Below are 27,782 nucleotides of genomic sequence, written 5' to 3'. Positions count from 1 at the left end.
CAGCAGGCTGGGGGAGTGGGGTGAACTCACCCGTGGGAGGATTTTAGGGGGTGCCCTCCCCGCAAAGGGAGTGCTCTGTAAGGGCTGATGTTATCACCAGGACGCAGGCAAGATGGTCGAGGGGACAGTGCCCAGAGCTGCAGAGGAAAATCTAAAGAAAACCTTCCTTTTTTCTTTTTGCAGTCTTGCCTATAAAATGACTAGAGGGAGGCATACTGTTAAATTCTTAGTGGAATGTGAAGCAACGGCCCTTAGTGTGGTCTGGTGGCGCGTGAAGATCTGCCCAGAGAGCATGGAGCCCCTCCCCCACTGCTTCCAGTGAGGAAGAACCCTCGTCCCCTCCCCCAACCACACATGATCTCATCCCATGGAGTCCAAGAACAGGCAGAGCGAACAACAGTGGCAGAAGTGGTTGCCCTCGGGGCAGGGGATGGTGGGAACTGAGCTAAGAGGGGCCCGAGGGAGCCCTCTGGGGGGACGGAATAATTGTCAAAGCTCTTTGAACTGAGGCCTTAAGAAGCCGACATCTTCTCGCTTGTAAATGATAGCTCTGCTCCGTTATAAAAACATCCGGGAGGATACACCGAGATGACCGCCACCAGAACCTCTGGTGCTGTTGGGATCTGGCCTGGAGCGGGTGCCACCTTCAATGGGATCCTCTCTTTCTGCACTCTGCCACGTGGGGACACGAGGGCCAGGCTGTCTGCACACCAGCACGACTGTCTGTTCTCACCCGTGAGACACACATGTCTGTTGTCCATGACACCCACCCAGCCTATGGTTACACACTGCCTGGACGTATGAAGACCATGGCCTTAGGAAGAGAGGATGCGTGTTTAGAACAGGGTTTTTCAACGTTGGGGGTGGGGGGATGGGGGTGCAGGATGTAGTGCTGGAGGCCGACACTCCCCCACTGAGAGGGATGCTCACTCTGCTCTGGTTTACACGTGTCTGCGGACCTCAGGGAGCTCTCCATGTGGCCCGTTAGCAGGTGTATAACGCCACGTGATAACACCGCTGATATCTGGGTTTGGTGGTGGCTTTGATTTTTGTTTGTTTTTTTCCTCCATTTTTTAAATTAAGTTATTATAGGTGTACATATCTTACCATTGCCCCCTCCCCCCATGCATGCCCTCACCCTCCCCACTGTTTTGCGTCTGTTGGTTATGCTTATATGCATGCATGCAAGTCCTTCGTTTGATCTCTTATCTCCCCCACCTCTCCCTAACCTTCCCGCTGTAATTTGACATTCTGTTTGGTGCTTTACTGCCTCTGTATCTATCTTTTTTGTTCATCAGTTTATAATGTTCTTTATTATCCACAAATGAGTGATATCGTGTGGTATTTTTCTTTCATTGACTGGCTTATTTCACTTAGCATAATGCTCTCCAGTTCCATCCATACTGCTGCAAATGGTAATAATTCCTTCTTTTTTATAGCAGTGTAGTATTCCATTGTGTAGATGTACCATAGTTTTCTGATTCAGTCATCTGCTGATGAGCACCTCAGCTATTTCCAAATCTTAGCTATTGTAAATTGTGCTGCTGTGAACATAGAGGTGCATATATCCTTTCTGATTGGTGTTTCTAGTTTCTTAGGATATATTCCTAAGAGTGGGATTACTAGGTCAAATGGGAGTTCCATTTTTAGTTTTTTGAGGAAACTCCATACTGTTCTCCACAGTGGCTGCACCAGTCTGCATTCCCACTGTTTTTAGCAAGGAAAGAACCAGAAACAGTCTCAGAACCTTCAAGAGGCAGATGCATCTGGTGAGGATTTAATAACATTTGATTCTCAATATAGCACTTTAAACAAGTTTTCCTTGCTTTATGGCACGTGATTCCAGGTCAGCAGTGATGGAGGGATGTAAAGTCCCTTTTAAAATAAATGGATACAAGGAAACCATGAGCAGTGTTCAAGCTGGGCCAGCAGGTTTTTCTCTGAATACTCTGGGCTTGGTGGCCATATAGTCCCTTGTTACATTTTCACCTTTATTTATTTATTTATTTATTTATTTATTTTTGTCTTAACAACTCTTTAAAAGTGCAAAAACTGTTCTTAGCTCATTGGACTGAATTTGGCTGGTAGTCTGCCAACCCCTGCTATTTTAAGGAAGAGTAACAGGGAATTAAATAATTCCACGTAGAGGATACGGAATGCAAATAATAGAGACTTGGAAACATTGCCACGGAGCACACAGCCAGCTCGCCCAGCTGACCACGTACACTGACAGCCAGGGCTGCAGAGCGCGGGGTTAGCGTGGCAGATAAACGCACTGAGGGGGAGGGTGTGGCAGGGACCACATGATGCGGTTCAGAGCACAGGCTTCAGTGTCCATCGCTTCAAGACTGGAATCCTGGCTCCATCATTTAGTCCTCGATGTGTAACCTTGGGTTTCCGCTCTGTGCCTCAGTTTCCCTATCTTAAAACAGGGCCAATGGTCGCTGACAGATAGGGCTATGAAGCTGCATAGGTAAAAGACGTAGCCCTGTGCCTCGCAGGAGACCTTCAGCAAACGATGCCTTCTATTGGTACTTCTGCCGCTTGTGCTATGAATGTTGATGTTGTTCCTGACGGGATGTGAGACTTTAGGAGTCAGTGAGCAGGGTCCCTTGCTCCCTAAATAGGATTGCCAGATTTGGTAAACAAACTCACACAAAGAAACAGGATGCGCATTAAATATGAAGGTCAGATAAGCAACACTTAATTTTTTTAGTATAAATATGTCCCATGTTAATATCTGGGGACATACTTAAATTATCGATGGTTATCTGAGAAACCAAAGTTAATGGGCATCCAGTATTTTGTCAGGCACTAGGACCCAAAGTGCCTCTTGCATCAGTTCTGGAACAGATCACAGAGCCGTCCTCTCCAGAGGGCAGGAGAGTAGTAGCCGCATGGGTCTGAGTGGGATGTCCCTGCATTTGCAAAGCCCTTTGGTACTTCGGTTCGTGCCCAGAGGCAGGCAGGGAAGGCACACTGCTTCTACCTCCATTACAGCTGAGGACACTCTGAGCACTCAGATGGCCTGTCCCAAGGCAAGGTCACACAGCTCACAAAGGAGCCAGCTATTGAGATGACGGGAAGTGACACGGGAGTCAAATTCAGTCTCTGAGCCTATGGTGAGGGGAGGCTTGGATAAATGAGAAAGGAGAGTCTAGATAAGGGCTGGAGCTGAGAAAGCGTAAGGAAAGGAAGCTCTGCTTGGCCAAGACACAGAGATGGGTGGGCCCAAGGTAGGTGGGGTTGGTGTGCCCTCCAGCCTCTAGCTTCTCCACTCCCACCCCCACCCTGCCTTCAGCTGCCATCATTCCTGCTGAACCTCCAGCCAGACCCCTCCCATTATGCTGGATGGCAGAGAAGGTGAGGAGTCAGAGGGCGGGGAAGCAGCCTCTTTTTCATCAGTGCTTCCCCATTGGCTTCAACTCACGGGAAAAGCTGTCGTCGATGTCTGTACAATTGGTGATGTTCTCTGTGGTGCAGATTTTCCAGACATCTGCAAAAAATCCGTCTCCTACCCACCAGGCCTGTAACACAAAATGGAAACACAGGGAAAGGCTGGTGGTTAATGACGAAAACACGGACTCCTAATCGTGTTAATGAGGAAAACACGGACTCCTATTGGGTGGGAGGCACACGGTGAACGGGCGTTTGGGACCGGTGCTTCTCAGTCTGCAGTGTGCGTGCGGGTCACCTGGGGATCTGGTTGACCTGCAGATTCTGATTGGAGAGGCTGGCGGTGAGGCGGAGATCAGGCTCCGGTGATGCACCCAGGTGATGACTACACCGCTGGTCTGAGTGAAGGACAGAATGGTCCAGGCCCTCCCGAGGTGGAGGACAGGGGACCAGGCTCGGTTGGTGGGATAAACAGACAGTGGTACATTCCACCAGGGCCACAGGGGTGACGGCAGAAGGGAGTGAGAACGTGATGAAACTGGTCGGGGAAGCGGGGGGAGCCTGTTATGGATGAAATGATCAGACGAGACTCTCCTGTCTTCAGTCCAAAGGCTTTCATTTCTCTCCTGTTTCTGCTGTTCCCACCCCCCAGATCACAGGAATCTCCCCAACCCGTCCACCCAGGCTCAGACATCCACTGCGCTCCCACTGCGTGTCCTGCTACAGTGCCAAGCACAATTCCTGACCCATGAGCAGCCTGTGACTCACTGCCTGGCAAGAATGCCCATCTGTGAGGGCCACAGCCATGTGCATGCGCAGGAGCGTACCACAGGACGGAGTGGCGCTGTGGCCGATGGCTTTTCTGCCCCTCGTGTCTGTCTATCCTGCTCACTTAGTCTGCGACCATTTCAGGACCCCGGGGGACCAGAGGCAAGACACAGAGAAAGGAGATTCTGAAAGAACATTCGCCACCATTTATTTCACCAAGCGTGGGCACTTTGGGTAACGGCAAGTGAAATACTTTAACTCCCGGCATCACTGTGATCCCTGCCCTACCCACTCACGGCTGTTCTTCAGGAACCTGCAAGAAGCCAAACCTGGTCACTGCATTGATCTGCCCTTATAGGATCCGAGGCCAGATCTGTAACGGTTCCAATGCCAGGTCTGCCACTTACTGCAGTGTGAACTCCAGCAGGGCCTTCACTGCCCGGAGACCCAGTTCCCTCATAACCCAGTGCCAGGAGAGGCCCTATCTCATAAACTTGAGGTGAGGATCATCTGAGATGATGCACATGAAAGGGACTAGCCCAGGACCTGGCCAGCGTGAGCACACGCTAAGCGACAGGAGGTGTGAGGGTCTATGTCACTACTGTTACAACGATTAGTCAACAGAAGTCTATAGGCAGGCAGAGCTGACAGCCACTTGTAAGGTGCGCTTTTAGCTGTGTGAGCAGTGTTTCTGACTCTAAATGTCTCTGCAGTCTGAAATGATCAGGATGGAAGCCAGGCCTTTGGATTGAGGTGCGGGCCACAGGGGACCTTTGGTAAAATCTTCACCTGCTGCTGGTGGGGATATTAATCTATGCCAATAGATTATTTACCAAATGTATTCCTACCATATGGCTGGAGAGCTGGACACTAAAGGAAAAGAGTTCAAGTTTTCACGGGAGCACGGGCAGAGTCAGAAAGTCCCATGCCTGGGCTCTGCTGGGGAGAGTAAGGCCAGGGGGGCCAGCAACAAGGGCTTCTGTCACTCAGGAGATATCAGAAGCGAGAGGGACAGAGATCCCCCGGGATGGGTCATCTGGGAGCTAGGGTGCCAAGGATAATTTTGCCCCCCATTAGATATCTGGCAACGTCCGAAGACATTCCTGGTTGTCACAAATAGGGGTGCGAGTGCTGCTGGCATCCAGTGGGTAGAGACCAGGGATGTGGCTAACCCTCCTACAGTGCACAGACGGCCCCCAAAATGACTGGTTAATCTAGCACCACGGTGGAGTCATTGACCTCAGGAGGGCTGAATTGGAGCCGAGTCCCCAAGAGGCTTCCTACAACCAAAGCATCACGCCAGGCTCTGTGGGGGAATCAGAGATGAAAGGACCAAGGTCCCGGCCCATCTAAAAGTGGATGCTTCAGACCCCAACACTTAGGCCAGAGCCTCAGGCCCAGGCTCAGGAGGTGGGCATGCCTTGGTGGGCCGGACAACCCCAGTTACAATCATCCGGGGAAGTTGTTACTCCTGCTGTTGACAGCAAGGTCCAGGGGCTGTGGGACGGTTATAAGGAAAAGGAACTTACATTGTCGATGGTGGCGATGAAGAGCAAGGCCGCGGAGGTGATGTGGAAGATGATGATGAAAGCCAGGAGCACCAGCATTTTCACAGGGCGCGGGCGGGCGAGGGGCGCGTGGAAAGCCCGGAGAGAGCAGGTGGTGTGCTAAAGAGGGTGTGAGAAATTGGAATTTGTCAACGACAAAATTAAAATGAAAAAACGGGCAAGCTTTATTGGGGCTTAAGGAAATAAAAAGCAGCCCAGCTGGGTGTAGCTCAGCGGTTGAGCGTCGACCCAGAAACCAAGAGGTCACCGGTTTGATTCCTGGTCAGGGCATATGCCCAGGTTGCAGGCTTGATCCCCATTGGGGGTGTGCAGGAGGCAGCCAATCAATGATCCCCTCTCATCATTGAGGTTTCTATCTCTCTCTCTATCTTCCTCTCTGAAATCAATAAAAATATATTTAAATAAAGATATAGACTTTTCTATTAAAAAAGAAAAGAAAAAGCAGCTCTTCCTGTCTTTCCTTGCCTGCATATTTTATCAGACAAAGTCTAGAGCTATCTTTTCAAAGCTGTTCTTTGTTGCATCCAGACACTGAATATTCCTTGTGGAGGACTTGGGGTGAGGACCAATTAGAATCCCTCCTTCAGAAAAGCATCCCACCTCTTCAGGGGCCTGCCAGGGGCTCTGAGGCAAGCAGGAGGGGGCTGTGTGTGGGCTAAATGCTGTCTGAATCTGCCCCTTTCCCACCAGCAATACTCTGGGGATATCACAGCACCAGAGGAAGCTCACCCTCTGGGTTGAGTATTCATTGTCACAGTCCCTGCTGTGTAACAAAGCAAAGGTAGTCATGATACACAAATATTTCCTAGTGATCTGACCACTTATAAAATTAACCCCCATCAAACACCCTTCCTCTTAATACCTGTACTCACTTGAACAACATCCAACTACTAAATGTAAATACAACATGTGGCAGACAGCTGCCATTCATTTTTCCTCCCTCTGGGCACTGGAAGACTGAATTTCCCAGACTCCCTTGCAGTTAGGTTGGACCTTGTGACTGATTCTGGCCAATGGGCTGTAAGCAACATGGGTGGGTGTCATTTCTGGTCTGAAGCATTTCCGCAGTCAGAAGCAGGTGTGAGTTCTCCATGCTCCCCAACTCTGATGAAATAGCTGGGATGGTGCAGCCACAACACACCAAAAGAGAATCATTAAAAGAGCCTTTTCCTGATACCAACTCTCCCACTTAGAGTTGCACTGTGCAAAAAGCTCCACCCTTTCTCTGTCAGCTCTCCCCTCGGAGCGTGCTCACTCTCACTCTCACTCCCTGAGTCCCTGACCAATGCTGGCCTTTGAGACCCAGGACCTTTAACCATGAGCCAGGAGCTGTGTGGCTGCAGGGCTCAGCCTGGCTGGTCCCAGCTGCGACTCTGCATCATCATTTGGAAGAACCCAGTGAACCAGCTCAGAGATTCTTTCAATTCTTTTAAGAAGGACAAACTCCCCTTTGTGTAGGCCTGCGTCACTCTTAGCTGACATCATATGCTGCCTCAAAGGAAAAAACAAAAAAGGCTCATGCACCACAGATACTACTTTAATGCCAGCTGGAACACAAAATGCCAACCTCACCAGGCAGGGCCACAAACTTCAGGGTGATAATGGCTTTACACATTGTCCAGCTCAGATGACACAAATGCCTATGGACACATAATTAAGACTTACTGGAAAAGGGAAAAAAAAAAAGGAGGGGGGACTTTAACTCAGTCTTCCCCAAAGTGTGGAATTCATGTTATAAGGCATGATTTTGGATGGTGCACTGATATGGGATCAAATAACAATACACCATGTAGGGAGAAATTGTCTGAGTCCAGCAACGAGAAAAGATCCAGTTTGGGGCTAGTCTGTCTCTAACATGTGCCATTTTTTTTTAAAAAACAACAACAATAAGCAGAACTTTGGGCAAGCCATAGTGTGTAGCGAGAATTTAACAATGTTGCTTTGATATTGTAATGTTTATTTTAAGGTTCTCTCTTTTTAATTTTTAAAAAATGTATTGATTGATTTTAAAGAAAGAGGACAGGAGGGAGGGAGGGAAGAAGAGAGGGAGAGAGAATGAGAGAGAGATTGAGATTGATGTATTGTTCCATTTATTTATGCATTCATTCTGTGATTCTTGTATGTGCCCTGACCAGGGAACAAACCCATAAACTTGGTGTATCTGGCGATACTTTAACCAACTCAGCTACTAGGCCAGGGCTAAGATTCTCTCTTTTTATGGAAATATCATATATACTAGAGATATAAAGTCTCATTAAAACAACTTTATTGAAATTTTAAAAGAGTGAATCATTTAGAAAATATATTATGTAACATAAAAGGACGGGTGGTCTTCAGTGTTAGCAAAAATCCTGGGGTGGTTCTCAGAGCCTAATGTCTGAGATGCGCTGCTTTAACACCTGAAGTGATTTCAATTGGAATCCCAGACATCAGGAATAAGCTCCTGCACAGAAAAGGGCAAGTGTTTACAAGGGGTCAGGTCAGGTCTTGAGTCCGGTGTAAGGCGAAGGCCTTGGGGAATACAAGGGCGGCAAGAGATTGGTTTGAATTGTTTGACATCCGGGAAAACCGGAAATAGAGAAGTACTCTCCCATGACGACATCTGGAATTCAGATCTAGTGACCTCACCAGAGCTTTGGAGGAAATCATTCATAAGTAGAGGAGATCCCTTGAATCTCTAAAAGGGATTCTATATCTTTAAATCAAAATAAGTCTCCCTATTCCTTTCCGACAGGCAGCCACTCTCCCCAGGTTCCTAAGACCCCTTCCAGAGGATAGCATCTGTTAGGTGGGAGCACTTACTCCCCACTCTTCCCGCTTCCCTGCGGCGGGGGATGCACCAGAGTAACACTTCTGGCCTCATGCCCCACCCCTCACTCACTCCTTTGCTTCTGATTGGAGGAGACACCTGGTGGAGCTCAGGCATCCAGGGGCCACTGTGTATGACAATGCCCTTCCCTCCTCTCTCCACTAGGTGTGTCTGAGCTTCCTGAGTCCCAGTGTCCCTTGACTGGAGGGGCTCTAGGGCTAGTGGAGGACAGGGGTGTGGAGCTGAGAGCTACAGCAAGCTCATTTGGCCCCAGTCTGACCTAAGTCAACCCAGCCTCTCTCACCTGCGCATATCCCCCAGAGATCATTCTTTTCCATATGAATCCACCTCCCTTTGAATAGACTGCCTGGTGCTCTGTTGTAGGCTCTGCCACAATGTACTTCCCTAGCTCCCTATCCAGGCCCATTTCGTTCGTTTCCAGGCTTTTGCTACTCCAAGCGATACCACCAGTGAACATTTCTGAAGTTACTTCTTTGCTTGGACAGATTCTTAAACGTGGAGATGCTGGATCAAAGGACATGAACATTTAGTTTATTGCATTTTATTTTTTTATTAATTAAAATTTGATTTACGGCAAAGCATACTAGGAACTGTTGGTGCTGTGTCAGCCTTGATCTTCAGAGGGCCTTCAGGGAGTGGAAAGTATTGGACCCACTCTTATGCATGGCCTGGGTGAGTGGACAAGCCTTGGTTTCCTCTCTTTGACTTATTAACACCCCTATTTTCCCTGGAAGTAGAATTCAGCCACTACAGTCCAGCTTCGGCATCCCCACGGCTCTTCCTAGCGTGCTCAATCCTTCCCACAACAAACATGTTTTACTCCGGGGCAGGGACTCGGTGGGCCTTCTTGGGAGATACTCAGACAGCTCACTGGGCTGGGTATTGGAAGGCTGGCCCACTAAACCCAGGGTGGTATCACATTTATGCTTCCCATTAAACTTAATTTCCCTTAAAAAAAAAATCATACTGACCCCTTGTACCTCCCCCCTCCCTTGTCCTTGCAGGACACAGTGCTCTGCTGGAACAGTTCCCAGAGTGCCCTCCCTGCCACCCCCGCTGGCTTTCCCTCACATTGTCTAGGTCTCAACTCAAGCACACCCTCCTGATCACCCATACCCCCCAGCAATGTCTATCCCCCATCATTATCTATCCCATCCCAGCATCACCTATACCATCCCCTGGTTTATTTTCTTCAGAAAACTCTTCAGTCTCAAAGAATCTTACTTGTTCACTTGTCTATTATCTGTCTCTCCTTCTGTCCCCTGCGGTATGAGCCCAGCGCACAGAAGCTGTCATTTTCCATCTGGGGAAATGTAGAATTGCAAAGGCCCTTGGAAAACTCAGCGCTCTGATTGCCCAGAAACAGGAACTGCGGGGGGGGGGGGGGGGGGGGGGGAGACACACGACGACGACGACATGACTGGCTCCAGTCCCAAAGCGAAACAAGGGCAAGGCCAGGAATGGAGGGTCTCCTGGCCCCTCTCCAGTTTCTCTTTCAACCTCCCTGGGAGACCCCTAGAGGACGCACCATTTCCCAAAAGTCTCTGTCACGCTCAAGCACAGCATTCGCCAGGCAGTTCAAACCAGGCTGTTTTTCTTTTGGTGCAGAGCAGGGTGTGGTAAGCGGACACCTGGGTTTGGGCGTTTACCTGTCCAGAGGGGGAGGCCGCACCAGATGAGCTTCCCCAGTTCCTGTCTAAAAATCAGAGTCTTACGATTGGCAGAACTTCTCTTAAAAAAGAAAAAATGCTTTGATCTACACAGTACATGGGCTGGTTAAGAATAAAAAGGATAATGGAACCAAAAGGCACATGATGAAAAACCACAGCCTTCTGCCTCACCCCAGTCCTGATCCCGGGAAACACTTAACCTTTTCGGCTGTCTTTCCCTCCACAGTTCGATATTTCCCAACAACACTCATGCGCTTCTATTTCCAGATTCATCTACTGTAAACATTACTGACTTCCTGCCTAGAGGAGAGTTTCCTCACCCGTCATCCCAATACAGTCTTGTCATACTCACATCAGTGTCATTTGCAGTATGACCACATTGGCTGTTCACTGCAGAGCCAAATACTAGAATTGCACTCTATTTACAAAACTCTTCTTTTCTCTAGCTAGTTCTGTTCTCTTTCTCTGTCTGCGCTCCATTATCCTCATTTCTTGAGTGCTTTCCATATTTTTTTATCACCCCAAGTTCCCTATGGCAGAATCCCAGATGCTGGGCAAATGCACGGTTTCACTTGCAAGCCCGTGCTAGACTCATCTTTCCCAGTGCACTTGACCCAGCCAGACCCTAACTCTGTCCTCCTCTGCTCTCCACCATGTGCAACCTCAGCAGCTGCCGCCGCCACAGAACAAGTAAGACAAGCATTCTCCAGGGAAGACTAGCAGATTGGCTCATAACTGTGGCCAGGGCAGAGGATGCTGGCATAACCCCAACAGATAAAGGAGATAAAGCAGGTCTCTGGGGAGGGGATGCCCACGAGGACTCATCCCACACGAAACGAGGCTCCTTCTGATTAAAGGTGAGCTACAGTTTACACAGCCTGTCTTGTGTTGGATCTTCACGTCAGCTCCGTGAAGCTGGCAGAGTGAGGTATCATTATATCCATTTTACAGATGACAGACTGAGGCTGACAAAGGCTTCAGGAGACTTGCCAACATTTGCAGAGCCGGGACACCAATCTACTCGTATGGTTTTCCAACTCCAAATCCAGGACATTTTTCTATGCCTCTCTTCCCTGCCCACATGCTTCGGGCCTAATGAAAGTCTCATGGTGGCCTAGTTAAAATCAGGTGAGAGGACAGGCAGTGTCATTGTTGTCTCTGTTTCTTTGGCTGGATTTACCTCAAGCTCTGCACCTGGCAGGAGAGATCTGGGCGCGCCCATTAGCTAAAACTGGGGTATGACAGGGCTAATTAAGAAAGGGCTTAACGAAGAAGGATGTTTTAGTCTTCATTTGGACTAAAAATAGAGCTTCCTGCTTTTTTTAAAATCTATTGGCTCACTGGCCAAACTGGAGCATTCGTTGTCTTTATTAATCTACTCTGAGATTGGTTTGAATGTTGGCTCTTTAGTCACTGAAAGGATTCATTCTGACATGGGAGAATGGACTACTTTCTGTTTTCTAAATTTATTACAACACACCCTCTCTCCGCCCAGAAACTCAGGTGGGGCTCTGTGCCTGGACTCCCCAACCTCGGTTTAGGTGCCTTGCCTTGTAGGAACCATGGAAGAGGATCTTCAGACTGAATGCCTACCGTTGTACACAATACCCATAAAATAACCACAGAAAAGAGCACAGAGCACAGGATATTAGAAATTATTGTTTAAAATTTTTCTTAAAATGAGAAAGAATCAGCAATCAGAACAGGAGCCAATGGGCTTCCGCTTCCTTTGGGCATGGGACTGAGATAAGCAGGGGTAATGAGGAGAGGGCGGAGGGAAAGGGGAGAAAAAGGAGTGGAACTGGGAGATGTAGGTGGGGCCATAGAAATTCTGCACTCAGAATGGAGTATTTGTGGCTCCATGAATGTCAAGTTCTAAAGCGATGGCTGACAGTACTCCCCAGAAATGTCCATCTAGATCTCAGATGGCAAACAGGATACACCAAGAATTGCCACTTCCTTGCTGCCCCCTAAGTAGAGGTGCTGTCATACTATGCCTTGGTCCAATGTTTGCTTGCAGAGTGTGTGTGTGTGTGTGTGTGTGTGTGTGTGTGTTGCACATCTAGCCTTGGGTGTGAAGAAAATTCTGTTGGTGACTCAATGGTCCACCATCTGGCTTGATTTACTGCTAATGGTCTTACAGGTAGAGAGAAGGCCACAGGCCTGCCACTGGCAGTGTAGGGGTCCCCTCCTCTTGTCCCTTCATAGAAACACAAATCTCCCCAGCCGGAGGCTCAGCCCTGCCTGCTGGTGCTAACAGGAAGCTGCTCTGGCACCCGCTCTCTTTCCTCTCTTTTGTGCAAGGGAACAAGAGTGAGCCAGCTGCCTTCCCGAGTGGAGAAAACACGCTGTTAAGGTGACCACTTGGCCCCCCTGATTCTATTCCCACCTTGGGAGTTCTTCCCACAATTTACACCACGGCCCATTCTCAGCCTGAGTGGAGCCTTTTCCGGGAACTGTAGGCAAAGGGACAATCCTGGAGCCTTTCAAACCGACCTGAGAAGTTTGGCATCTGGAGGTCAGGGCCATGCCCCTAACCCGGAAGTGCTCTGTCCACAGCTCCCCGGTTCAAAAGGCCAGGGAAGCTCTGGGCCCTGTCCTGGGGAAGGTCAGCTGGTCAGCGGCTACCCAGGCCACATGGCCAAGGAGACTCCCAGGCCCACTCTGGAGCTGGCAATTCAACCCCCAGCTGGCTAGAGCCTCGGCCCCTCCCACCACCCACAGTCCTCAGAGGGGACAGTGGCTTTGGCCTCTGTTTCAGGAAGGCAGAGGTCAGCTCAGCCTCCCGCCCTGCTATCTAGACAGCAGCCAGCCCGAAATAGCCAGATGTCTGAGGTGCCCTGGGGATGGCGGAAGCCCCTTTGCCCTGGGTTGGCTGGCTTTGTGCTCACTGTGGCTGGGGCTTCTGGGCACAAAGACAACTCCTGGCTCCGTCCAGAAATGACAAGAGGCAGGACACTGGGATTTGGCAGTGCTCCAGGCAGAAGCCACAGAGAATGAATGGTTCTGCCTGCTCAGCCCTGGCTCTCTCAGCCATTGAAATAATAATAACACATCAACAACAGTGATGGCCTACATTTACTGCCTTGTATGTGCCAGGCACTATTCTAACCTCTCCACATGTATTAACTTATTCGTTCCTCTGGAAAACACTATGATGTGACTGTTATAATTAGCCTCATTTTTTTGTTTTTTTGTAAATCCTCACCCGAAGATAATTTTTCCATTGATTTTTAAAGGGAGGGGAAGAGACAAACAGAGAGAAGCATCAATGTGAGAGAGATACATCAGTTGGTTGCCTCCCACACATGCTCCGACTACGGCCAGGGATGGAGCCTGCAACCGAGGTATGTGCCCTGGACTGGAATCAAACTCAGGACCCTTCGGTCCACAGGCGGACGATTTATCTACTGAGCCAAACCGGCAAAGGCTATAATTAGGTAAAGAAAATAAGGTTCAGAGAGGTTAAGCAACTTCCCCAAGGCCACAGAGCTAGGAAAGGCTAGAGCTGGGATTTGAACCTAGGCAATCAGGCACCAGAGAAGCCACCATATTGTCTACACCTCAGTTTCTCTTCCCTTGTAGGGTGCTGTCACTTTCAGGCTCGATGAGGAGATCAGTCCAAAATCCGGGGGCCACATGTGGCTCTGGATGCTGGTCATCCCTACGTGTCATTGCTCCGGGCTCCACGAAGGGGGACACACATGAGCAGGCTGGGGACAAGGGACACAGAGACAGAGTCACCCCTGAGTCCTTAAAGCGCCTCCCTTTGCCGAGCGCAGGAGGAACACTAGTCAGCGAGATGACCAGTCCTGAGGACGGCAAGGACTATGAAGCACTTTGCAGGTGACACATTAAAACTAAGGGATTTAACCACATCATTCAGTTAGCAGGTGGGGAACCAGGGCTCAGACCGCAGCCTTCTGATTACCAGCCTGTCACTCACCGTTTTTAAATGGAGCAAGTATTCACCTAATGAGCACTCACTGGGTGCTGGCCAGGCCCGGGGCCCCGGTGATCCACGGATGAGTAAGGCAGGCTCTGTGTCCCTGGGGAGCACTCAGGTGCAAGAAGAACAAGCGTGAGCCAATAAATGAACACGCTGTGATGACATGTGTGCTGGGAGAACACAGAGGGAGGTGTGACTAGCCCTGTGCTGGCAGGGCGTAGCGTCTTCAGGGCTCCTCAGAGGGAGTGACATTGGAGCTGGGTGTCAGGATGGGCAGGCAGGGCTGTGGGGACGGGGTGTGCTGGGCAGATGGAGCCAAACGCTTCGAGGTGCAGAAGCATGACCAGTGTGAGGAGGGTGTGTGCTAGGTTGGGCCCCTGGCTGAGCCAGATCTACGCTGGGCAAGAACTTAACGGGCCTTGGGAGTCTGAGTGTTACCCTGGACGCAGCGGGAGATGGGGAAGATTTTCAGGCAGGAAAGTAACAAGACCCGCCTCTACAAGCATAACATTGCACGGTCTGGCAGACGGTTTAGAAGGAAGTGAATTGGGGAGCTCCTGGTGTGAAATGAGGAGGGTGTGGACTGAGGCAAGACAGGGAAATGGGCAGAAGGGAGAGATGGAGAGCTCCTCAGCTGGCAGAATCGCCAGGACCTGTGTGGGTGAGAACCCTGGGGGCCGTCTGCCTGAGGCAGAGTGGACGCTGGTTCCACGGATGCACTTGGGCTGGGGCCGGAGGAGCACTCGAAGGGCGTGTTTTAGAAATGCCGGTGAATAACGGTGGAAAGGGGTTGGGCAGTTGGAAATATGGGCGGGACTGTCACCAGGAGCAAACGGGAGCTGGGAACAGAAACCAGGGTCATGGGGGTGTGCATGAGAGACAAAACCCCAGGTAGATATAAAGTATTACCCAGGAGAAAGTGCTGGCAGAGAGCAGAGGTGGGGAGGAAAGGCCAGCGAAGGAGACAGCGATGTGGGCCAGTGTGGGGAGGAAACAAGACGCCAAGAGAGGGGAGACTAGGAAAAAACCCATCATGACGGAAAATGAGCTCATAGGCAAACTTGGTAATAATTTCGGTGAAGTGAACGGAGGCCCTTCTTTATTTTCCTCCCTGCGACCTGCTGCTTATCCCGTGGCTGCTAACGTGGGCATTGCTGTCTCTCCCGCTGGGGTCCGGGACCTGGCATGTCTCTACAGGAAGGCGCAGCGCCCGGGTTACAGGTGGTGCTCAGTAAATGTGTGTTGAATGAATGACTAAAGGAACCAGGTTCCAAGGAACTACAGAACTAAAAGAAGAAGACAAGAAAGGAGCTAGACTTTTCTCCCAAGTCTGACAGTAAAAGAAGGAAGAACTGTTTACCAAGTGCCTGGAGTCCCTTCCCCAAGAGAAAACCTGGGCCCCGATGGCTTCACTGGAGAATTCTGCCACACACTGAAGGAGGAATAATACCAATGCCGCGTACACGCTCCCAGAAAACTGAAAAGGGGACACCTCCCAATTCATCCTATGAGGCCTGCCATACCCTGATCCCAGAAGCAGACAAAACATTGTAAGAAAAATGCAGATCAACCTCTCTCCTGTTCCATAAGCACGAAGGGTTTTAGGAACATTTTTGAGAATCGAATCCTCCTCCTGAGAGGTGGAATGCATTCCCCGCCCACTGCCCACGGAATCCTGGCTGCCCCCGGAAGGGCAGGAGGCTCCATGAGCAGAGATGGCTGCCCTAACCCAGCCAGCCCCCAGCTGACCCACGCCCACACTCCCCACTGCAGAATCAGGAACTAAATAAGTGTTTTCTGTTTTAAGTCACTGCATTCCAGGACGGTTTGTTACACAGCAAGTGCGAACTGATACAGAGGAAAACACTGCTTTACGAGACTCAGAGTTCCTCAAGGACCGAAACCCCGTCTTACTCATCTTCATACCCCCAGTGGCCAAGGTTACTCAGCACATACTTGCTGAATGTCTGTTAGTTTGGGCAGCTCTTAAAAGGACTAATAACCACCATCCTGCCAATGGCTGCTCCCTGACCCCCTCAATTAAAGAGCTCCCTGCTGCCTGCTGTCATCCCCGGAGTTCCCTGTAATTACACCGCCCGGCAAACACACAGCCTAGAGAGGGCTGATACTGTATCTGCAGACACACATGTCAGTGTGGGATGAGGTGGATTTGGATTAGGTGGCTAGGGGTGAGACAGGTGTCAGACTCAGGGTGTTCCCATCCTCAAGGCCACTGGGTTAGGACTATTCTTTCCACCACAGAGCACCTTGCAAGAGTGACTTCCAGGTAATCCGCAGAGCAGTGGCACTCCCTGTAACAGCCCAAGGGACAAGAGCTGTCATATATATATATATATATATATATATATATATATATATATATATATATATATACCTTATTGATTTTTTATAGAGAGGAAGGGAGAGGGATAGAGAGCTAGAAACATGGATGAGAGAGAGACATCGACCAGCTGCTTCCTGCACACCCCCCACTGGGGATGTGCCGGCAGCCAACGCACATGTCCTTGACCGGAATCGAACCTGGGACCCTTCAGTCTGCAGACCAACGCTCTATCCACTGAGCCAAACCGGTTTCGGAAAGAGCTGTCCTTTTTTTATAGATGGATTTTGCCAGCAAGTGAGAGACCAGGAGTCACTGCCTACAACTGAACCAGGCCCAAGGAGCCTCAGGACCAGGAAGCCAGGCCTCCACCCCCGAGTAAATCCCCACAGGAAGGGGAGAAAGGGGAGAAGACCAGCAGGAAGTAACGTGTACAAAACTTGGTGAGAGCTCAGAAGGAGCCGGACTGGACTGTGGCCCAGCAGCGTAGCCACTCACTGCCTCAGTTTCCTCATCTGTAAAATGGGGATGACAATGGCACACCTCCCTCCTAGGACAGTTGGGTGATAACAGAGTGGACATGCGTGGGACAGCATCTGTGTATAACAAGTACACGCACCAGTCACAACCAGAATCTCAGTGACGTTTCTTAGAGTTGCCTCCCCAGTCCCTTCTCCTCCCTGAGAGCCAGGTTCTCTCCTCCTGTCCTCTGCCACCACGCTCAGGTGGCAGCCACCAAGTGGACATGACCATCAGAGCTGTCTCCCGGAGGGAAAGAAGTGCAACTGGACAACAGGAAGCTTGAGATGTGCGGGAAATTAAGGGGTATTTCAGGCACTGTCCCCACTGCTATGCTTACGTCATTTTTTCCCAAATCCGTCATTCCTGCTCCACCTTCAGAAGGTCAGGCCTATCCGTGTGCCACCTGCATGACTAGTAACTGATTTTAAAACTCACATAGTTATAAAAGGAAACCTTATATTGAGACTGAAAATGGAAGGGCAGCAATGGCTGGTACTAGGGAAGAGAAATACAATGAAAACAAAACAGTGCAGTTAGGTTCTAGAAACGGCCCCTGCTGAGAGCTGTGAGCCCTGGCCAGCTTCTCTCTCTCTTCGCTGAAACAGGATGTCACACGTGTTTCAGAAGTTTTAAAGGCACATTTGCACAAAACTGAGAGTTTCTCCTTGGAGGGTGAGAAGGGAATTTTAAAGGGAGTATTTGATAAGGTGACCAGACGTGATCACCTTATCAAATTCTTTCCAAAAACCAGGACTTTTTAAAAATGCCGTGGGACTCAGGACAAGTTGTTAAAAAGCAGGACTGTCCCGCCAAAAGCGGGACGTCTGGTCACCTTAGTATTTGTAAGATTCTACTGTATTTAATGCTGTGTGTCTGGCCCACCTAAACTACCTGTGATCCTTAATTTTATGTGTCGACCTGGCTGGGCCACTGTGTTTCTGTAGGGGTGTTTCTTGGATGAGACTAGCATTTAAATTGGCGCGCATTGAGAAAAGCGGACTGCCCCCCCCGCCCCCCCACCCATGATGTGGTGCCTCATTCAATCAGCTGAGGGCCTGAAGACAACGAAAAAGCCGACCTTCTTCCTGGAAATGCAATGCCTCCTCTCCCCTAGGTCCTGCTGGCCTACCTGGCAGATTTTGGACTTGCCAGCCTCCATACCTGGGTGAACCAATTCCTTACAGTAAAGCTCTCTTTATAATACATATCGATTGGTTCTGTTTCTTAGAGAACCCTGCCTGACACAGCACCTCTCTGTAACCCGAGGCCAGCTAGGTCCTGCCCCTTACCTGGGGGCTTGGAGGGCCTGTCAGGAAGGGACTCCCGCCATGAAACACTAAATACCAGGGCAGACACTGAGCCAGCTGGGGAGCTAGCCCCGTGAACTTGAAATCACACAGTGCCATTCCCCGTTGGCATGCCCGGAGGCCGGTGAGGTCACCCTGCTAGAAAGAAAGGCAGTCCCGATACCTCCCCTTTCCAACTGGGGCACCTCCGATGACATTGTGTCTGCAGCTCCGACACTGTCCAGCCCTGGAACTGGGACACTGACCCCACACAATGAGAACTGCGACCTCATGCAGTCTCAGCCGAAAGGCATGGTGTGGTCATGCAGAGCCACCCTGACTCATAGCCTCTGCCTGGGTTATTTTTATAGCATCCAGTTTCCACCCGTATGTGCCCCCGGACTGGGGGCCTCGCCACTTCCCAACATCGCATCTGGTTTTGGGGCCCTAAGCTTTAGAACAGTTTTCCAAACCGCAGTCATTTGCCTACCACCCTCTTGAGGTATCCCTGAAGGATTTCACGTCATTTTTGTCTTAAAATAAACCCATTCTTTAACAGAAATACATGTGTTTTAAAAAGAAATCTGGCCCTGCTGGTGTGGCTCAGTGGTTGAGCATCGACCCATGAACTGGGAGGTCACAGTTTGATTCCCGATCAGGGCACATGCCAGGGTTTCAGGCTTGATCCCCAGTAGGGGGCATGCAGGAGGCAGCTGACTGATGATTCTCTTATTATTGACTAGAGGCCCAATGCACGAAATTTGTGCCAAGGACTCGGCCCTCAAAGCTCCGGCTGGCCTTGAGGTCCCTCACAGCCCTGGCTGCTTCTGGAAGGTCATCTGGATGGTCGTTCGTCTATTCGGTCTAATTAGCATATTAGCTCTTTATTATATAGGATGTTTCTATCCCTCTTTCCTCTCTCTGAAATCAATAAAAACATATTTTTTAAAAAAGAAAAAGGAATCTGGCTCCCTGGAAATGGAAACTCGGCACCATTTGCCACAAATAGAGACTGATTGTAAAATAAACGGCCCCTCCCTCCGCTAACCCCTCCAAAATTCACAAGTTCTGGTTCAGTGCTGCTGTCTGCAGAAGGGCTGAGCTGAAGACCTGCCCTGTCTGGTGAAAGAAAAAAAAAAAAAAAACACAAAAAAAGAAAACACATAAATAAAACAACAATTAGAGTCAAAGAGGCATCAAGAGTTTAGCAGCAACGAAGAGTTTCCCTTTGATGAAATCAAATGTTTAAAGACGAAAAGGCAACCACTTTCTTCCCGAGGGATTTAACATTGTTTAATGTCGTATCCAGCACCACCTGAGATCACTCCAGCATCATGACCCCACCCTTCAGGAATCCAATGATTTCCAATTCTGCCTCCGGTGGTCCCCTCCCAGGGAACCACAGAGCACATGCCTTCCCTTCCTTCCACGCCCAGCCTGTCCCAAGCCCTTCAGGGGGCCTCACTTAGACCCAGGAGCCCGGAACCCAGAGCTGCTCTAGACCTGCACCAGTGGAAGCTTCCTAGGGAACCAGGACAGGACGGGGCACTGAGGGAAAATGAAGACATGAGAATGCTCTCACACGGCTGGTAGGACTGAAATGGTGCAGCCACTATGGAAAACAGTCTGGCTGTTCCTCAAACAACTACACGGAGTGACCACATGACCCAGCGCTGCTACTCCTAGGTATGTACCCAAGAGAAATGAAAACGCATGTCCAACAAAAACTTGCACAAATGTATATAGCAGCATTACTGACCATGGCCAAAAGGTAGAAACCACCAATCCATCCATCCACTCATGCATGGATAAACAAAATGTGTTAAGTCCATACAATAGAATGAACTTAGGTCATAACAAGTCTAATAGATATGCTACAACATAGATGAATCTTTTTAAAAAATATATATATATTTTATTGATTTTTTTTTACAGAGAGGAAGGTAGAGGGATAGAAAGCTAGAAACATCAATGAAAGAGAAACATCAACCAGCTGCCTCCTGCACACCCCTCACCGGGGATGTGCCAGCAACCAATGTACATGCCCGGAATTGAACCTGGGACCTTCAGTCCGCAGTCCGACGCTCTATCCACTGAGCCAAACCGTTTCAGCCATAGATGAATCTTAAAGATAATATACGAAGTGAACTAAGCTAGACTCAAAAGGCCACATAATGTATGATTCTGTTTATATAAAATGTTCAGAAGAGGCAAATCTATATAGACAGAAAGATTAGTGACTGACCAGGGCTGAGGGGGATGGGAAAATGGGGGGGGGGGGAGGAGATATTGAAAGGGTTTCTTTATGAGGCGATGAAATGTTCCCAAATGGGCGCTGGTAATGGTCACACCTGGCTGCGGCGCCACTAAAACACACTGAATTGTACGCTTGAAAAAACTCATTTAAAAAGATTTCAGAGAACAAAATGGAGGAGCTCTGAGTTTCCTGGGGGCTGGTATTTCAACACCTCCCTACCCTTGGGGCTGACACACAGGACACCTGAGGGCTCTTGGCAGCCCCTGGTGTGAAAGGGAAGGTAGAAACCGCATGGCCCAGAGGCCAGACATCCTCATCCCACACCCTCAACTGACCCCCCACACCCAAGGCCTAGGACTGAGCCAGCCCCTCACTTTCCAGGGTGTCCTGAGTACAGAAAGCATACAGTAGGCACTACTCGAGGACATGGACATGGACCACCCAGTCCCGGCCCGCACAGCGTGGCCAAAAGAAATGGGGGATGGGCTAGTCCCCCAAACCTTAGTAAGTGCCCCTTCTTTCTCCCCAGTGGACCCAGCTTGCAGGGAAGTTCTTAGATCTTGGGGTGTCTAGCTGCTTCTCTGTGTTCAACCTCAACTCCAAAGTCCCCTCCTTAGAGAAGCCTTCCCAGACCATCCCATCGAAGTGACTCTTGTTTTATTTTCTTCAAATCGCTGAACATCACCTGCTATTTCCCTATGGCTCTCTACACTTTTTTGGTCTCGTCCCTCTAGACTGGAAGCGCCCTGCGGGCAGGGGTTTTTGTCTGTTTGGTCACTGCTGTGTCCCTGATGCCCAGCACAGGGCCTGGCATCCAGGAAGCCCCAGAGCAGGGAGGAGGTGAAGACTGAAGAGCCTCCAGGGAGCGGGCAGAGAAGACGGTGCAGCGTCCTCCGCTCACTCCCGGGGGAGCGGGCGCATAACTTCCCAGACATCTCTGGGCCAGGGGCTTCTTGAAATTCTCAGGAGAAGGGGAAGCTGAGAGCATCACAGCTGGGGGTGGGGTGGGGGGGTGGGCCCCTCATCCAGCCAAGGGGACCAGGTGGGACACCAATAGTGTCAACATGGCCACCATTATCCTTTCTGTCCGTCTGTGTGCCAACTGTACTGTTCATTGCCCAGAATTATCATTAAAGCACATCCGTTTAATTGGATTCCCTTTAAAATGTGTCTTATGTGCACGCCCTGCACATAATTCACCTCCAAATGACTGTGGGTGTGCAGACCACACTTGGAGCGTGTGGAAGATTAGCCTCTTCTGGTCTTAGAAGAATGTGACCCCATGTCCTGTTGATATAAATGGACACTGACCATACCGCTTGGGCCTGTCGAGCGGCAGAGCCAATGGCAGGAGGGAGAGGGAGCAGCTGCCGGTCCTAATTCTCTCTCACGGTCCACAACCTTTCCCAAAACCCTTCCCTCCCCTCCCCTGCAGCCTCTGGCTGGCCCCTCACTGGGGTTGGCTGGAAAGCAGGAACTGCCTAAGACCCGGCGTGATTCCTTCAATCAGTTAGTCACGTGAACAGAGATCTACTGAGCGCTTACTGCATGCTCAGCTCTGTGCTGGGTGCTGGAAACATCCTGTGAACTCGACAGGCAGGTCCCCGCACCAGCAGCTCTGGCCTCTCTTGTGCAAAGACCATCAGAAACAATGGAACCCAATGCCATGTGGACAGGGGGTTCCCGTCGAAAGCAGGATTTCTCCTGGGGGTGGGCGTCTGCTCTCTGTGACCAGGCTGCTGTGGGGACCTTCAGGGCCGAGATGGCCGCCTCTGGATGAGAAATGCTCGTCTCCCAGACACTCACCAGAATATGTCTGCAGCCAGGAACTTTCCTGGCCCAAAGGACCAGGACTGCTTCAAGAGGAGAGCACACGCGTCTGCTTTTAAAGAGAGGGGCGGGACCAAAGTACGTCCTATGGAACAGAGGCTGTGGGGTCCATGGACTTGGATTCAAATCCCAACACAGTCACGGTGCCTGTTTAAGCCACATTTTTTCGGACTCCATTTTTTAAATCTATAGAGCAGGGATAAGAGTCCCTACCTCAGACGGTGGTTACTCACTTTAAATGAGATAAAGGTTGTAAAGCCGGAGGCCAGCACATTGTTTTGCATCCTATAAATGCCATAATAACAGCAGGTTCATTATTTTAATTGCTGCTGATAACTCTGGCAAAATCTGCCCTGTCCGGTTGGGGTCAGTGGATAGAGCACCGCCCTGCAAACTGAAGGGTCCCAGGTTCGAGTCCAGTCAAGGGCACATGCCTGAGTTGTGGGCTCGATCTCCAGTAGGGGGCGTGCAGAAGGCAGATGATCAATGATTCTCATCATTGATGTTTCTATCTCTCTTTCCCTCTCCCTTCCTCTCTAAAATCAATAAAAAATATATTTAAAAATAAAAACAAAAACAAAAACCAAACACTAGCAAAATCTAAGTCATTCTTCCCTGCTCTCACAAACACCAAGCAGACCCAGCTCTGTCTCTGAATTCTCTTCCCAGCCCAGACTCCCAGTGGTCTCCAGGACACCCTGCTGAGGACCTCATGGTGGCGCTAATAACACACCCCAAGAGTACTCACTGCTCCCACCCCCCCATCTCTGCCCACCACTTGTCTATGAACAGCACCCCGACCCCAGATGGGAAACCCATCACATCCATGAGGTGTCCACAAGGAGGGCAACGTTCCATGGGGACTGGATGTGCCTCTGGCTTTAAGCCCCTGTACGTGTCCCTGGATTACTGCACAGCCCTACCTAGACTCTGTCCAGAGCCTCCCCCATGCAGCCCGTCTTCTAAAGCTCCCCCCCTCACCCCTGCAAAATGCCCTATATCAGTGATCGGCAAACTGCGGCTTGTGAGCCACATGCAGCTTGTGAGCCTCTGTTTGCCACTCTGTTGACTAATGAGTTTGCCGACCACTGCGTAAGGCATTACCCTTACCCAGAAGTTTCGACTTCAGGTTAAAGACATTAGTACATTATTAAAAAGGTGTTTAAGTGTTTTTCCCTAAGGCAGTGGTCGGCAAACTCATCAGTCAACAGATCGGCAAACCGCAGCTCGCCAGCCACTGCCTTATATTATTATTATTGAACTTCAGGTACACAAGTAACCGATGAATATACTCTCTGTTGTAGGTAAGAGTGGAGTCCCTGTGCCCGTGCCTTCCACACCTCTCACCAGAGGCAACCACTTCAATCTATTTTGATAAATCCTCCCAGACATTTTTCTTTGTGTACACGGAATACATGAGTTACAGGAACACAGAGGAAATACACCTCGTACTTGTTTGTTGCTATACAAATAGCATATTTCCCCACACACTGCTTTGCTCTTTTTTAAAAAGATTCAACCATGTCTTACAGATCTTAATACATTGGTACAGAGATGAACCTGCAGCCAAGTGCTGGGTGACTGTAGGCAAGTCACTCCACCCCTCGGAGTGGCCCTGCTGCTGTCACAATGGGATGACCTAAGGCAGTTGTGCCCCTGAAATTCTCCCATCTCTGTCCACAGCTGCCCTGAATGCTGAGAGCTTTTACCCCTTCCAGGAGTCCACCGAAGGCCCTGCTGCCTGGGAGAGCCCAAGGGACTGGCACAGAACGGAGTCACAGGCACCACCAGCCCCCCACCGTGGGGATCAGGTTACCAGCCCTGCGCTCGCTCACGCTGGGTGGCAGCTCTGCCTCTGATATTTTTAGCATCCCCCTTCGGCCTGTCCCTAACAAGAGCCAGATGCATCTGCCGATTCCCGCCAAAGTTGGTCCTGCCGAAACTGCAGTCTTTAAGTAACTCCTGCAGGAAGCCAGGCTGCACCACTCCTGGGGAAGGAGGGAAAGAAGCGGGGAATGGGAGCCTCCTCTTCCAGCCACGCCCCTCCCAGGCACCCATTCCTCCTCTGGACAAGCCGCAGCCAACAACCAAGAGTCAGGCCTCTCGTCCTGGCTGTGGTGCCAGCTGTCCTCTTTCCCCATTCCAGCTGCTGCTGCCAATCGCTCGCGTTTCCAAACCCAGTGAGACATCCCCAGGGGCTCCCACACAAGGAGTCCAGTTGTCGACCTGACCTTTAACTGCCTCTTCTGGAAGGGTTCTGCTCCCCAGTCTCAATGTCAGGGCCCCACTGCACCTTTGGGTGCTGCTGCCACCTCCCTCCCCATTAGCCCCAGAGCCTATGTCAGAGGCCCCACTTGTCCACAGAGCTGGTGCAGTGACCACATGTTGCATCACACACAATTTTCTGCCCCCTTTTCCCCCCGGGAAGGTGGCTGGACTCCTGCCTCCTAAACAAACCCAGCCAACCAGCCAGCAGTCCGCTGCCACCCCATCTGGCCTGGAAAGTCATTCCTGTGTTTTTGTCTCGACAGACTTCCCTTCCTGGCCGTGTCTGGTGGGGTTGACTACGACAAAGAGAGGCCTTCACTCTGTCCCCGTCAGCCAGGCAGGCCCCAGAGGGCAGGGCGGCTTGTGCCTGGGATGAAACACTGGCCAGCTGAGCCACCCTCCCAACCACCCGTTTTTAGCTGGGAAATTGAGAGTGTGAAAGAGACACCATGTGAGAGACAGAGAAAGGATATGTAGGTGAAACACGCTTCAATTCCCGGAAGAAAGGGCCTTACAAATCACTTGTGCGTGTAGTGGGAAGGGGGTGGCAGGGAGGACTGAGTGGATGTGTCCTGTATTTATAATTAGATGCCAGGAAGACCCTCAAGAGTTGTGCCCTGATCTGGAGCCCTGCCAGCCAGAGAGGGCACGGCCCCTCCCCTCTGGGTGGGGAAGTACAGTGTCAGCTCCCAAGCTCCCTGCCTGGCCCTGGCCTCACCCACCCTGCTGGCCACCTCTGAGGCACAAACACCTGTCCCAGGACCTCTGAGGCACAAACACCTGTCCCGGGATTTCAGGCGAATCAAAATGTCCTCACGGGATGGACAGAGGCAGCTCCAGGCTGTGTAGCCTGCTCTCAGCCTCCCACCCGCACTCCCCAAGTCCAAGTGGGGGTAGAGGTGGCAGATCCAAAACGCTCAGTGGGAAAACAGGTTCTGCACCTTCCTGCCACCCCCACACCCGTCCCTAGGCTGTGGGCTTGGCACCTGGGCCTCGATTTCTCCAGAAGGGTCTCCCTCATTCCCCACAACCCACCTGGACCTCTCCAGGTGGAGCAAAGGGGAGGTCTTGCAGGAAGGTGGTGGTGCAGGTGGAGGTCCCAAGCCTGGCTCTGGGCGTTCCTAGCTCAGGGACCTGAAATACTGACCGAGGAGAGGCTCTGGGAGAACGGGAGCCCGTGGGCGCCCAGGGCCGCAAAGGCTCGGCCAGCTTTGGTTTCCATCTCAGTCCCTAGAGGACTCCTGGGGAAACCAGGCTCCAGCCCCTTCCTCATCCTCCGTCCACTTCCTCATCCCAAGGCCAAGTTCCAGGGAGAAGTGGCCAGCCACAGTGAGCGCCTCTGGCATTTCTAACCGATTCAGGGTAGAAGTGGCTGAAGACGTTTTAAATACATTATGATAAAATATATAACACTTTCACTACCTACAAGTGTGCAATCCAGCGGCATTAAATACATTCACAGTGTCGTACAACCATCACCACGGTCTATACCCAAAATGGTTTCACCCGTCCCAACAAAAGCTCTGCCCCCATTAAGCCACAATCCCCACTCCCTTTCCCCCCCCACCCCCTTTCTGGTAGCCTCTACTCTGCTTTCTGTGCTAGGAGCCTGCCGGTGCTAGGGTACCTCATGTGAGTGGATCACCCAGGGTATGGGCTGCTCATTTAAGGCCCTCGCCAAGGCCATAAACTTGCCACTTTGCAGGCTGGTCTCTGCATTTCCAAGGCAGATAGGTTACGAGATCACACCACCACCGCCACCACCAATCCCACATACACATCTTTGGAGCTTGGGAGGGGGCAGTGCCCCTAACCCCAAACCTGAAACTAAGCTGCCAGCCTCGTTCCAAAGTAAGGAGTTGTGGGGCCTGGAGGGAGAGCATTCCTCTGTGGGGCCTCCCTCAGGTCCAGGTGCTGGAGACTAGTCTCCCTCTTTCCAAAAATCGTTACTTTTTTAAAACGCAGCAGGACGCGGGAAAAATTGTTAAAAATCGGGACTGTCCCGCCAAAAGCTTATATATGAGGTCCCCATGAGGGCCCCAAATGAGGACCTCTTTGGAGTGTGTAAGCACCCTGTATCATCCACACCTGAACTCTCGTTCCCTCTTTCTCTGGAACCCATGGGCGGGCCCTAAAAGCCCCAAAAGCCCCCAAAGCCCCAAAAGCCCCAGGAAAGGTGGGGAGGGGTGGAGGCGTCCCCCAAGCAGGGCCTTGAGGCTCCTCCACCGACCCAGACCTAAGAAAGTAGCTCCACGCCGTAGGGGGGAGCAACGGAGCGGAAAAGATAGCGCTCCCCCGCACGACCCACTGCCCCGGCCCAGGCGCAGCCCGTCCCGCGCGCTGGGAGGCGGGGGGCAGCGCTGCGAGGCGCCGTGGACCCTCACGCCACAGGAGGGGAGCCTGGGACTCCTCCCCAAACTTTTCCCGCCCGCCCGCCCCGGCGCTCTCGGAGAAAGAAGCAGCCCGGGGGTGGGGAGGTGGAACTCCGGGTCCCGAGCGAGTGGGGCGCCGGCGGGAAGCCTGCGTCCCCGGCAATCTGGCGGAGGAAGGGTGGATTTTCGGCAGGAAGGGGCCTCGACCCCACCCTGCTCCCTACCAACTGCAGGATTTCCCCCCACCCTGGTCCAGTAGGTGCAGGGCCCGCGCGTGAGCTTCCCGGGGGCGCACACCGCCCGGAGCCCTCCGAGGGGCGCGCGGCTCCCGGGCACGATCCCCACTCACCGGGCGCTGGCAGCGGGAACCACCGACGGGCTGGGGCGCGAGGCGAGGCCGCGGGGCTGTTTGGAAGCTCTGAGCTGGGACTGCGCGCCCTCCCTCCTCCTCCCTCTTGGCGGCGCGGAGCCTCCTCCCCACGTCCCCCTCTGTCTCCGATCCCGCCTCCCTAGGGCGTGATGTCAGGAGCCGGGAGAGCGGAGTGGGAGGGGCCGCAGGAGGTGGGTGGGGGACCCCGCAGAGAAAGGCCGGGGCGCTGGGAGGGCACCCCCAGCCCAGCCCCAGCCCTGCCTGCTTCCTGCGCAGCTCTGCCAAGTGCAGGGCGGATTCCGTAGTGTAGCCGCGGGAAGCGGGAGACGTGGGAAGGAAACTCCTTGGATCTGGG

At 51.4% G+C, this 27,782-nt stretch overlaps 1 protein-coding gene across 1 annotated transcript in view; it reads right to left on the bottom strand.

Annotated features, from left to right (window-relative positions):
- Window positions 1-27,565, bottom strand: part of EMP2 (epithelial membrane protein 2) — a 36,323-nt gene extending 8,758 nt beyond the window's left edge. The window contains exons 1-3 of the mRNA XM_084881182.1: window positions 27,407-27,565; window positions 5,694-5,831; window positions 3,431-3,527 (exon numbers count right to left, since the gene is read on the bottom strand). Coding sequence (XP_084737308.1) covers window positions 3,431-3,527; window positions 5,694-5,771 — 175 coding nt within the window. The 5' untranslated portion in view covers window positions 5,772-5,831; window positions 27,407-27,565. The remainder of the gene's footprint in view (window positions 1-3,430; window positions 3,528-5,693; window positions 5,832-27,406) is intronic.
- Between the last annotated feature and the right edge of the window lie 217 nt (window positions 27,566-27,782).

This window comes from Pipistrellus hanaki (genome assembly GCF_964339955.1).
Source record: "Pipistrellus hanaki genome assembly, chromosome: 4".
In the NCBI taxonomy this organism is placed as follows: Eukaryota; Metazoa; Chordata; class Mammalia; order Chiroptera; family Vespertilionidae; genus Pipistrellus; species Pipistrellus hanaki.
This window is presented reverse-complemented; position numbering and strand designations above follow the sequence as displayed.